This window comes from Eptatretus burgeri, chromosome 9 (assembly GCF_056783735.1).
Source record: "Eptatretus burgeri isolate ZD-2024b chromosome 9, Ebu_testis_v1, whole genome shotgun sequence".
Classification (NCBI taxonomy): Eukaryota; Metazoa; Chordata; class Myxini; order Myxiniformes; family Myxinidae; genus Eptatretus; species Eptatretus burgeri.
In genome coordinates, this window is record NC_140969.1 from 106809398 (window position 1) to 106823260 (window position 13863).

Genomic DNA, 13863 nt, shown 5'->3' on the forward strand with positions numbered 1-13863 from the left:
CTTATGCAGGTCTACTTCACAGGACACGGCGCCATCAACATTCGTTCAAAAGCAAGAAATGGCCACCCCCAAAGACGAGGGTGGCAGACAGGGTCCGCGGACCTTTATAAAGCGGGGCCTGGAGGACCGAACAGGTCCCGCGAGACCGTGGCAGGTTACCTGCCCCCCGAGGTGGTCGGCGAGTCGCGACGTCCCTCTCCCACGACCGTCAGCGTGGTCGCACCTGGTTCCGGGCCTCCCACGTGGCCGGCAAGCTCTCTCCGGCGCTACTCATCCGGACGCGCAGGTCCACCCCACAGCCGGCACTGCTGCGCCTTCCGTCCGCGTCTCCCACCAACAGGCCGCTCATGGGACCACGAGCGCAGGAACCAAGCGAGGAAGAAGAAGGAGAACTGGACCACCGTGAGACAGGGGCGAGCATGAACCAAGAAGAGGGGCCGAGCCTCGCGTGCGGTCCACCCTTTATAGCACGGGTCTCCACCCGTCGCTCCGCCCCGTTCTCGGCTCCACCTTCCTTCGAGAAGTTTCTCGAAAAGGGTCGTTTCTCAACTCCGACCGCCTCACTCCTCGTATCCACCAATCGCGAGCGAGCCGCCTCGCCCTTCTCGTCACACCAGCCTTGGAGAAAAAAGGCGGTAAAACCCGCGCGTCATCGCAGTTCTTTCCTTGGCACCTTTGTTTGACGTTCTCTGATGGTTTTCGATGCGGAAGGGGTATTAGCATGCTCTGTCGGTCCAAAATAACGATAGAGAAAGAAAAACACTATCTCAAAGGTTCAAGCCCGGTGAACACGAATAAACCCCATTAAACAACGGTGGGGAAATCTAACTGAACACAGACTTATCGATCTAACTGAACTAAGGAACCCTTATGGTGTTCTGCGAATTTCCACAGCCGTAACACTACCCCCTCCCCTTTTTACAGACTCCTCCCGAGTCGTTGAATTTTCGTGTGCCATCATGTGTAAATTCTCCCCTAGTACGTTTTACCTTCGGATCCCTGAGTGCGACATTCAGTGTATTCGTGTCCCCAAAAATAAATAACCTACGGGCTGAGTAACTAACTAAACAAACCCACTCATACAGACGACTTCAATAAATTGCCAGTGCTAAGACAAACATGCAGGGGTCTAACTCATGTACATTTTACACCTTAACCTTATAAATGTACACAACACCATGGCCCAGGATCGATGGACTCTGTGGGGGAAAAGGCAGGGAGCCAGGCTGCTCACATGCAGTCTCTGGCTCATGAACAATGCAGTGCAGGGAATGTGGCTGGCTGCTCACACGCAGTCCAAGGCCTCCCCCTTTGAAATCAACGCAGTGAACACAAGCGGTACACGGGCCGCCAATGCAGTCCCATGATGCGGCTGCCTACAGGGCAGTCCCTGCAGTACGCGCTACGATCTGACGCAGCAAACAATGTTGCACGGGCCGCCAATGCGGTCCCGTGATGCGGCTGCCGAAAGGGCAGTCCCTGCAGAACGCGCGATGATCTGACTCGAGCAAGAAAATGGTGCACGGGCTGCCAGTGCAGTCCCGTGATGTGGCTGCCTTCAGGGCAGTCCCTGCAGCATGCGTGATGATCTGACTCAAGCAAACACAAGCAATGAATGGATGGATGGATGGATGGATGGATGGATGGAACACACGATGCACGGGTTGCCAATGCAGTCCTGTGATGCGGCTGCCTCCGGGGCAGTCACTGCAGAACGCGCGATGATCCTGGCGTACATGGTAATGAATGGGGGCAAATGCAAAACAGAAGGGCTAGCAGGCATGGCGTCAAGGCAAAGGCAGGCAGACAAGGCATGGCAAGGCAAAACAAGGCCGTTGTAGCAAAACGGGCCAGTGGTGAAGCTGACCGGCACAGGCCTTGTAACAAACAGCCGGCAGATGAATGACCGGCACAGGCCTTGCAGTAAAACAGCCGGCGGATGAATGACCGGCACAGGCCTTGTAGTAAAAAAAGCAGTCGGCAGATGAATGACCGGCATAGGCCTTGCAGTAGTGAGGTTGGTGGAGGGAGTGCGGTGGTGCTGGCCACTCGGAAGGCGGGCTCGGACCTACCCTACTGTCTCCCTCCCAACCTATCGCCTTTGCCTGTCTCTCTCCATACCCACTCCCTTAGTTTGCAAACAAAACAAATTTAGCCCCAACTTATTAACCTCCACCATCGAAGATGGACGGAGGTTACTGTTTTCATCCCTGTCTGTTTGTTTGTTTGTGAACAGTATTACGGAAAAACTCCTGGACGGATTTCGACGAAACTTGGTGGGGGGGATTAGGTATGGTCCAATGATCATGCCATTAGATTTTGGACTTGGTCCAAAGTACAATATGGCCGCTATGGTGGCCATTTTGAAAAAATATTAGAATTTTTGTTTTTGCATTTGTACATGTTTTAAGTGATTTCCAACAACAACAAAAAAATTTGTTAGAGAAAAAAAAAACAAAATTTGCAACTTTTTTTCAAAAAAATTTCGATTTTATTTTTTTGGCATTTCTACATGCGCGTCGATCTGATTTAGTTTATTCAATCGTGGTTCAGTAGAGTCTGATCCGTTTTGACCGACAATGAAGAGAATATCGGGTTCACTTAAGTGACCCAGCAGTATTGGCGGCGGAGGTTTTGCACTCTAACGAGTGCTCCCCCTCTAGTTTTTTTTGTTTTATTTTATTCTTTTTTATTGTCCCTACTATAAATTCGTCTCCCGAACCCCCTTTATCGTCTCTGTCTGGCTAACCTATTCTGTCTCCTAGCCTACTCCCAACCCCGACGTTCCCTTCCCGGAGGGGAATAAGGGAGAGCTAGCGTCCTGTGTCGAGGCCCAATTCAAGCCTCAGAACGGCCTCCTCAGATTTCAGCGATCTTTACCCAAAGTGAGTCCAGTGGCCCACAAGGAGAGCGAAGGGATGGATGGTGCGGAGGGGTACACTTCCTAATCTCCCCTAACAATTATTAACCTTAAACAAGCCCCTCTCGCTTAAACTATCGGTTCTAACAACCAAGATTCCCGTCACCTGTGTTGGTGTCCTCACAATTTTGGACCATGCCCCCCAGTTTTCCCTCGTGCCCTTGCAAGGTTTAGTGGCTGGGACGCGTGGCTCCCTTGGCAGGAACTACCCTCTGCCGATTCTCCTACGATGGCACCCCTGGGCACTACACTGCCTCCGAGCCTACCAGCTCCCTAAACTGGGGAGTGCCCTCCCTGGCGACTCCCCCTCCACGCTCACGTGGCAGGCTGGCACCCCGGGCCCCTTTCCGAGGGTCGCCCGTGCCAGTAGACTGCCCCGTGGCATATGGTGCCCCGGGCCCCCGCATCATGCGGGCACACCCGTGCCCACTACACTATCCCGGCCCCCCATGGGCCCTTGGCCTACTGCAGCCGACTAGCCCGGTGCCCGGGCTACCCACTCAGCGATACTCACCGTTCGCAGCCACGCTCCTAGCCTGTCAACAGGGCTCCTGCACCCCTCCAAACAGGTTTCGAGCCTACTCTCGACACCAACAAAACGACATCCATTTTGTCAATTTGACTAACCCACTAACTCACTTTACACTGACCCCGGGTCTCTTGAGTGGGAATCACTCCTCCCCCCAATCACTCATCGCACCATGTATTCCACATTTGCTCCATACACACAGGCTCGCTGGCCTCACTCATTCAACATGTTTCAATCCATCGCTCACATCACTGATTACTGCCATTCTTCTTGCTAAATCCCCTAACTACCTCATGCTCCCTCGTCGTCCCTTACACTACAGGACGGTCCTTTTAACACTACGTAGCTAAGCTTCGTCCCCTCTACACATCCAAAGTCTGTCCGTGTCTCCAAATATTACTTTTCCATTTCCCTACTAAATCTAAACTGACATCCCTCTTCCTAATCCATTCCACGGGCCCCATGAGGACTTATGCCTGCCCCATGAAGCCGGTCTCGCTAAGCAAACCCATCCCCCTAACTAGTGGTGTCCCGTGCCCAAGACAGGGGTCTTCCACCCCTGCCTCGGGAATCCTGTTCACCCGAACAGAGGCCTGCTTTGCTCTACTTTTTTTTCCATCGCGCAACACCAGCGCGGCAGTTCGCAACATGTGCACCAGCGTGGCAATTCACAACTCGCGCACCTTTTGCGTGACGTCATGGCGGCCGTTCGCGCTTCGCACGCCTCGTCCCTCTTGGACGGTACCATCCGGCAGGGATTCACCCTCCTTCCGGATTCCAACCACACGTGCAGCCATTACGTCACCATGCGCATCCCAAAGCAAGCCCCGCGTTTCGAGGGGTTCCCCATGCGAACACATGTGCTCTTCTCGTCGGAGCTTTTACAAACCCGCTCGCGTGGAGAACCCATCCGGTCCAAATCCATTATCCAGCCTAGCTTTTGTCCGTCCGCGGGATCGGCTAACATCCACAGCTGGCGTTTCCGGACCGGGTTTCACTCGTGCGTTGCACAGCACGGACCCCGCACGCACTGCCGTGCAAACCCGGCACGGTGCTCAATGCAGCTACGGCCGCTACCCAGCCCTTGTCCCTCTGTCGCTGTCGTTGTCTCCATTCAATCCACACGCTCAAACTCCCGCGTGTCATGAGACACACACCTCAACATTACACTCACTCTCGGAGACGCGGCTGCTTGCTCGCGCATGCCCACCATCATCTCCCTCACGTACAGTGACCTCACGCACGCTGTCTCTCACACACCGTGCTTCACTCACACAGACCCTTTCACTCACACACACCATACTACTCACACACGCGGTGATACTCACACGTGGTGTTTCACTTCCACACAGGGTTTCTGTCACACACACCCCTTCACTCACGCACGGCGTGCTGAGAAGCATGCATTTTACCACACTTGTGAGCACACACTTCGACACCACACACACTGGGACCACACTCGTAACCACACCACTCATACACGGGGTCTCTCTCACACACGGGGTCTCTGTCACACACGGTGCGCTGGAAGGCACGCATTTCGGCTCACTCGCAACCACGCACACCGGGACACTCACGCTGGCGAATCATGTCACCACAAGGGTTCCCGGGGCCTCCATACCCCCCAAGCTCCTCGTGCACCCTTTCGCAGCACTCGCCCCCTCTAACTCGCTTGACATGACCGAACTCACCTGGTCGCGATCAGCTTCAAGGGAGAATAGCGTCTCCCTCCGTTCCCGAAGGAGGCTATCCAGCTGCTTGCACCGGGTCACAACACGTTCTGCCAGCTCACCCCCATTAAGCCTCGCTACCTCTGTGTGTGTGTGTTCGTCCTTAGGTCCTTTTAATCCACCCACTATCTCCCGTGTCTCTGTTTCCGTGACTATTTGCATTTCTTCCTGGCTCCATTTTCCTTCCCATTTGAGTCGTTCTTCCTCTCTGCGTCTTTGAGTCGTTGCGTCGCTACCTTCTCTGGAGACAGCTTTCATGAGACAAGGTCAGAAGTCAAGTTGACCATTTCGTCAGTACCAGTCTATGACTGCTTGTTTGTTTGTTTGTGTGTGTGTTTGTGTGTTTGTTTGTTGGCACGATAACTCGAGAACGGAAGAAGCTACCAATGTCAAATTGCATCATGTGATTCAGGAGGGTGATGGCTTGCGCTGATTACATTTTGGTCAAAATCGGTCAAAGGTCAAGGTCACAGTGAGGTCAAACATTCAATTTTTGATGGTTTGGTACAGATTCATCGTAGAAACTTCTGGTTTGCTTCGCTACCTTCTCTCGAGACAGCTTTTATCAGACAAAGTCAGAGGTCAAGTTGACGATTTCGTAAGTACCAGTCTATGACTGCTTGTTTGTTTGTTTGTTGTTTTCTTTTTAATTGCCGGAATCCTTACGATTTTGGCAATTATGTTGGTCCGTTGTGTGTCATTCTGTCTGTTTTTGTGTTTGTTTACCCTGTAGCAGCCACACCATTTCAGCGATCATAACCAAACTGGGTACAGACATCGGCCCTGGTCCAACTTAGACACTTGTCGTTTTTGGCGAATTTAGGTCAAAGGTCAAGGTCACCGAAAAACCGAAATTCTTATTTTCGCAATAACGGCCACTAAAATGGTCGTATCGACTTCAAACCAAATCCAAAATGTGCATCTTCCAATTTTGCATCCAACCATATGTCTCATTGGGGTGTCACACCAACACCCTTCTTCGCGGTCGGGGGTCGAATGTCAGTTGGGTCGGGTCAAAACTTTCAAATTGCGATTAAAAACGCCATTTCAAGTCCGATTGACTTCCAAGTTATGATCATGACCAAACTGAGTGCTATAACTCATTAAGCAGTAGCACTATTGACTTGTAAGAACCAAATTGATTTCCAGGTTTTTGTTTTTTCAGAGATCATGGAGATATGACAAAGTTATTCCGGCAATTCCTTGCTCAACGAGCAATTTCATTGGGTAGTCGATCTAGTCTACCCTTATTATCAGTATTTCCGTCGATATGTTTGTCTGTCTGTATGTATGTCTGTTCGGTCCAGTGCTCCGTTAATACAATGGCGATTTCAATGAAACTTGGTTGGTAGGTTCATACCATGACGTAGTTGTGTGCAAATGAGAACCATTGCTATGGACCCATCCGTTGCCCAGCAAAGGACCTTCAAAATTTTCAAAAAAAATCTCAAAAATTAATTTTTTCGAAAATCAAAAATCAGGCCACATGCGACTGTGGGCAGTACATTCAGCCATATTGTCAAAAATTTCCAGCCGAATCCTATGAAAACTGCTGGAGAAGATAGACTGAATGAACCCTGGTCGAAAACAATAAAAAACGAAGTTCGTTATATCTCAGAGACTGAGTCAGATATACATGAAACTGGCATGGTAGGTTCATGGTTTGTCCTAGTTATGTGTGAGAAAGAACCGTTGCTATGGACGCTTTTGTTGGCTAGTATCGGCTGAAAAACGACTAAATTCGACTTGATCGACTACCCATGTCCGCCTACTGGCTTGTTTGTTTGTCCTGGCGATATCTCAGCCATTTGAGCTGGGAAGTAGAAATTTAGGGACAAAAGTGAAGATCTGCTTTTGCAAAAGCGTTTAAAATTTTTTTTTTTTTTGGATTAATGAACTGCTTCATTCATTCGTTAATTATTATCGATTTATTAATTCATTATTTATTTTATTTCTCATCCAGGCAATATCTTGGGCACCTTTTGAGCTCAGAATCTGATATTTTGACAACAGTTACCAAGTGATTTGGCTATAAAGAGTATTTTTGATTTATTCATGAATCGAATAACTATTTGTTTTTCGATGAATTAATTTTCAATGAGTTACAGATTCGGATGAAACGGTGGTGGTTTTGGTGTGCTACTAGCCAATTGATTGAGAAATTAATTGTTTTACGACTTATTTATTTCAATTACACAATTGATCACTGAATCAATCGATTATTATTGCCCACCGCTCGCTCCTAATGGCGGCATCGCCGGGGTGCCAAAGACCCGGCAATGAATTAATTCACCGAAAAATACAACAGAAGCTTGTAAATTAGCTATGAAAGATCATGGGTAGTTTTTGGAGATGACCTGAAATGACTGAATTAACCACCTTTTAAAGACCTGGGTTAAACAACGGACCTAGATTATATTGGCACAGACAGGCAATCCTACAAATCAGAGAACTGATTCAGGCGCCAAAGCCGAAGGCGCCCCGGCACTGTCGCACGCTGGAAGATTAATTTCTTTATTTGGCATGGGGGTACGGTGAACTTTGAATGCACTGGTACTTGTTGTCTGTTTGTTTTTCAAATCAAGTGTTTATTTGCATACTTGCCACGGATCAAAAAACTTTTTTGTTTCTTCGTATACTCGTCATCACGACACGTTGGAAGATCTTTCACGAACGTAGTACCCAAACACTTGCACGGGGGTCATCGGCAGGTGTCCGTTTCACTTTCCGGTGAAATTTTTTTTTTCTTCCTTTCAACGGTGAAAGTAATTGTATTAATGATTCTGATGCAGATGATGGTAACATTGCCGAGCTTACATTCCATTTGCCTTTGATTTTTTTTATTTTTATTTTTTTTTTACCAGGAGCAGTACAATTCTCATAATCTTAGTGGACTAAAAGTGGAGCACGCGGTGGAAACATTTCAAGAGGGCGAGAGGGTTATACTGACACTCAAGGACAAAGGTTTGTGAGGGTTCTTCCCAACATGTCTCATCTTTACTTGCACGGTGTAATCTTGGATGTAAGGAATGTGTGCAAGGTGAAATTGATTTACGACACTTTTACAGATTAGTTGCTGTGTTGCGGCAATTTTAACGCACGATCTGCCGAGGCGGCACAAATACGCAATTCCGTACCATTGGGCCAGAAAAGGCCACAGCCGTGTATTTAAATGTGGCAGCGAAGTTAGCAACTGAAGGAATCTTCTTTTCTGTCTGCCAATGATCTACGACTTTGTTTGTACAATAATATTCTTCTTCCCGTGGCCTGTGTGCCATATTTATGTAAGTTCTCAGTGTGGTGTGGTTTTATTTCGTGCTGTGGGATGTGTCGGACTTGCCATTGTTTTTATCCCCACGCTTTTTGAAAACAAACGAGGGGGGGGGGATGTTGTAATGGGCTCAGTCTCTTTGTCCGTCTATCCGTCTGTCACCCTAACTCCTCCGAAACGGTTGTGTGGAAATTCACCATACTTGGTCATTATGATCACCACATGACACGAATGTGCAGCATTCAAAAGGTCAAGTTCCAAAAAATGCAATTACGTTGACATTTTTGAACATGTTTTGTTTTTAATGAAACTTTATACATGTTCCACATTGATGATCACATTGAATACATGACGGTTTTTTACATTCGACCCCCGGTTCGTGTCCCGGACTTCATGTCACAGGGGTCGAAATGGGAAAATAATTGTAACTCAAATTTTGATTATGGGGTCATTCTGGTGGAACTTTTTCCCATCTTTAACTGTGCTTCGGGGGGGAATTTGTGACGGCGTGCCATCAACTTCGCTCGGGTTACCTCCGCCACCGAAGGTGGACGGAGCTTATGTTTTCACCCATGTCTGTCTGTCTGTGAGCAGAATATCTCAAAAAGTTGTGGACGGATTCAGATGAAACTTGGTGGACATGTTGGGTGTGTGAGAAGAACAAATTGATCCGGATCCGAGAATTTTTTGATTCTTCATGTGATTTTTTTTTTCTGTAATTATACGATACAGCGGCATGGTGATGGTCTGGTAATGGAATGGTTAGCACGGTACATTTCTCGCCGACAAGGTCCTACCACAGATTCTCGTGCTGTGAGCGTGATCGTGTGTCATTGTTTGTGCTTTCACCGCTCTGAACACTTGGGGCCTATCTGTTTATGATGGTTTTTTTCGGTACAAGTCAACAAAATTGTACAATAAGTTATTCTCTCTTTCTTATAGGTGTTTCAAACAATTGAATAACTTGTATGTAGATTGCTTCCAGGGTAAGAACATAACGGAATGAATGATAACTTGATATAAGGTCATGGATACAACTCTGTGTATATTTGGTCCGCTCAAAGTGCTCCACTTCACGAGTGACTCATGGCTGAGATTATTTATTTATTTGTTTGTTTGTTTGTTTATTTATTGACATAACATTTATTGTTTCATAAACATAACTTGCATTTGTACCTTTTTAAATTTTTCCTGCATAGCCATGATAACCCGATGGTTTGTCTTGTGCTCGAACCATTCGGTTATACTTCCGATCCATTTGAGATTTTGCTGTGATGTTTTGTGTGATCTTAATTCAGGTGTTTTGGATGAGGAGGAAGATATCCTTCAAAATGTGAACATTGTGGATTCTGAAAAGGCTGAGAGAAATGTCCAGCTGAAAAAGAAAAAGCCTGACTACCTACCATTTGATGAAACCGAGACCGTGGATGGCTTGGCAGTGGTGGGGGTCATTTTATGGATTTTATTTGGGAATTATTTTCATTTTGCCATTGGTCGACCTTTTTATAAATGTATTTATTTTTTAATACCCAGGATGGCGTAGGTATCGATGTTTGGTTGGTGCCTCGCGTTTATGCCTTTGAGGTTTGTGGTATCAACTGTTCTTTCCCTTGATTTTGTCTCCTTCCCATCTCATTGTCCTCTCTTGATCCCTGCCCACTGTTAGATGAAACCAAGGTCTTTGCTCAGCAAGTACGATGAGGAGATCGAGGGTGAAAAGAAGCAATCGTTTCGGCTGGACAAACGTGGTGAAGCTGACGGTTCTTGGGAGCGGGAGCTCCATCGCATTCGAGAAACCCTACGCGACCAGTCTCAAAGCCTGGACGTGGCCGCCCCACGGGTCGCCTCTGAGTTCTACACCCATGATGAGATGGTGTGTGCTTCTTGGACGTCGTGCACAGATAGGGATTGTGGAGGTGGAAACATTTATAAAGGAAGGAAGAGAAGTTTGTGAAGGCCGTCCCTGTGGACCGTTGTGTTTTAATGTTTTAATTGTCAAGTTAACGACAATTGGGTGCAACATCTAACAAACTGACAATGGGACATGGTGGAGAACAGGTGAATGGGAACTTGTAAATTAACAATGAAAGATCCCGGATAGTTTTTGGGGATGAAACCAAAGTTGGATGGCGCTACCTTTTTAATGGCACCATTGTAGTGCCCATTGCACATTGCCCTGATGACTTTAAGAAACGAGCACAAAGTCTAGAGTGGCATCACATTTTGACTCGCCAAAAGGGGGGCAGGACAGGAGGTATTAATTATTTCAGGTCATTAGTGAGGCAACTGGGTTTTTACCAGCAACCCGAAGGTGACATGATAATGGTACTATGATTCGAGAAGTGTCTGTGTGTATGTGTGTTGGACTTGCATGCTCTCCTGAACCACTGGATGGAATGAGTTGAAAACTGCTGGTTATTCTGAGGGTTTGCCCGGAGTAGTTTTAGGTGGTTAAAAATAAGTGGTAGCTCTGGTGGTTCGCCACGGGGATAGCAACCCGATTCTCTATGTAAATGTGTATCGTTTTGTGCTGCCTGGTTGGAGAGGGTATTACAAGTCATCCCATCCATAATTCTGGGGCATTTAACCCTTCCACAAGGACAGGTTTTTCGCTGATTCTCTATAATCAACATAACCTTACAAGGGTCGTATCTGGATATAAAGTAATGTTCACGTACAATTGCTCCTGTTCTCTGCAACTCCGAATCAATTTCTTTCGAAGATAATGCTTTCTTTTTCCTTTCCACAGATAGTAGATGCTCGTCGAAGAGCTAGTACACTGAATGGATCAGAACGTAACGGGATGCAAAATGAACAGTGGAGAGAGGGAGAAACTCCAACAGCAGAGATGAAGGCCGAGATAGAGGCAGACTTGGACAGACAATGGGTGTGGACAGACAATGAGGGGCAGGAGAGGATGCATGGGTTGGACAATATAGATACAGAAGGAGACTCCAAGGAGGGAAAGCTGAAAATTTGGATGGAGGAGGGATTGGGGTTGGTTGGGGGGGGGGAGGGGTACCCTGCGGAAACCTGTGGGGGGTGGGGGGGGACAAAGCACGAAAAGAGCAGAGGGTGCAAGATAAGAAAGGTGATGGTAGAAGACAGAGACTACCTACCTGTCTGCAATGGTGAAGTGATAGACCCATGGACTCAGCTTCATTATGGGAGATGCCAATAATCTTGAAGGCCTTGGTTTCCATGGTGTCAACCTGAGGAAGATGTGAGGCAGGGGAGCCAGCCCAGAGGGGCAGAGTACTCCATCAAGCTGCAGATGAAGGCCTTGAAGGTGAATAGGAGTTCAGGTGTTGCTAAAGAAGGACTTTGTACGATGGAGAATGCACAGTCGGCAGCTGGCATTGGAGGCCAAGTTTGAAATGTGGTTTCCCCAAGAAAGATCATGGCTGACAGTGAGACCCAGGAGTTTGAAAGACTGAACTTCCTCAAGATCAGGATTGTGAAGAAAGTAGATGGAGGTGTGTGGGAGTTGCCAGACGGTCCTTTCGGAGAGACGTAGTGAGAGTATGAGATTCATCAGGATTGAAAGGCATGTTCCAAGTGTTTGACCAGTTTGTGATTTTTTTTTTTCCAAGGACTGAAGAGAGGGAGGGAAGAGGCTGCAGCCTGTCTGTCTGAGGGATGAAGGATGTCCCAGTAGTGTGTGGTGTCATCAGCAAGAAGTTTATGCCCAAAATGACTTCTTGGTGGAGACTCTTGATTGTATAATTATTTCACACTTTAATGCTCAACTAGCCCAACTCATTGACATCAGTTTTAATTTTTCTTTTTCGAGTTGTTAAGGACCCCGCATATTGTTTTTTGTTGTTGTTGGAGATAGTGCTGAGGTTCTACCCCTTCCTCCCCCTCCCCCACCCCACCCCACCCCTTCGCTTGACTTCCAAAACATTTTGAGATAAGTTGAATGTTAATGTAACCGAAGAGTATTTTATTTGTCGACCCTGCATATTCGTATGGACACGTACCGTACTTTTCGGCCTATGAGTTGATGTGGAGTACAAGTCAAATGAGCTAATTTCCCCATTTTTCTTTCCTTCATTCATGGCTGTCTTTTTGGAGGATAAGGCAAAGCAAAATATACTACACTAGTTAGCAAAACTGTGAGTCAGTCAGAACAATCAGCTGTTAATTCCTCCCTGCCACTCACAACGCATCGCTGCATACGGTACTTCCAGGGTCATGAATATTAATGAGCTGTTTTGTGCTTATTTTTTTCATTTTGCTTTGTGGGACAACCTTTCGGATAAATTTGGAATGTAAATAGTTTTTGAATGTTTGTTATCATACAAAAGTTCAACTGGGCGTAGTGGCGTGCGCCTGTAATCCGGCTACTCGGAGGCTTGGGTTGGAGGATCGCTTGAGGACGGGAGCTCTGTGCTGGGCCGCGCTATGAGAGAGTGTAGGGCAGCCCGGAATCATGGCGAAACCCAATCCTTATCCCTGTGTCTTAAGAGGCGACCAGGGTTGCGTCAGGAAGGGCATCCGGCGTAAAACCTGTGCCAAATCAGTATGCGGATCATAACGGATGATCCGCTGTGGCGACCTCTAACGGGAGCAGCCGAAAGACGAACAACAAGTTATCATACAAAAGTTCATTATTTAAAACAAGCTGCAGGTCTTAAACCGTACATAAGTCGATTCTGAGTACAAGTCGAGGCCAGGACTTCCAGGGGTGGGGGGGGGTGGGGGGGGGAGTATCAACTTTTACACCGAAAAATATTGTACGTTTATATGACTTTTTACCATCAGACAAATAGATTGCTTTTCAAGCAAATACCACCCGTTGCTTTACTGATGGGAATACTAGGACGGGGAGAGGGAGGAGGTGGACGGGGAGAGGGAGAAGAGGGGTGGGGGAGGGAAGGCAGCACGAGGGGAATGGAAGTACAATAAAATGTGCCCAAACTAACATTTTCTTTTTAACCGCAGAGTTCGATATAAAACTGGGCCGGAGCATTTAAAACCGACACTATCTACCTGGCAAAGACCTGCCTGCATGCATGAATGTTCGTACATTTTGCGACCTTCGCACCCCTCCGGTCGGCTCACTCCGAATCTGATTAATACATGCGACACTCTGGGGAAGCCGTTTTAAATTCAAAACTAAACCGTCAGTCCTAAATAGACCCCTTAACAGAGGGGTTGGGGTGGGGATGAGGGGGAGGGGGAGGGGTGGGAGAGTGAGGAAGGGAAGGATTGAGGGGGGAGGGAAGGAAGGAAGGGAGAGAAAATGGAGGAGGGGTGAGGAGATCGGGGACAGCAAGGAGGGAGGCGAGATGGGTGGGGGGAGCGACACCTCACCAAATGTTGCTATATACTCTGGGAGGGTGGGGGTGGGGGAGTGAGGAGGAGAGGGGAAAGTGGGGAGGGGGAGGGGTTTTGGAGGAGGGAGCAT

The 13863-nt window shown here is 47.7% G+C and overlaps 1 protein-coding gene across 1 annotated transcript in view; it reads left to right on the plus strand.

Moving 5' to 3' along the window:
- SART1 (spliceosome associated factor 1, recruiter of U4/U6.U5 tri-snRNP) overlaps positions 1 to 13863 on the plus strand; it is a 75507-nt gene that overhangs the window by 19238 nt on the left and 42406 nt on the right. The window contains exons 7-9 of the mRNA XM_085896586.1: positions 8044 to 8143; positions 9749 to 9891; positions 10117 to 10323. Of these exons, the coding sequence (XP_085752712.1) occupies positions 8044 to 8143; positions 9749 to 9891; positions 10117 to 10323 (450 nt within the window). The remainder of the gene's footprint in view (positions 1 to 8043; positions 8144 to 9748; positions 9892 to 10116; positions 10324 to 13863) is intronic.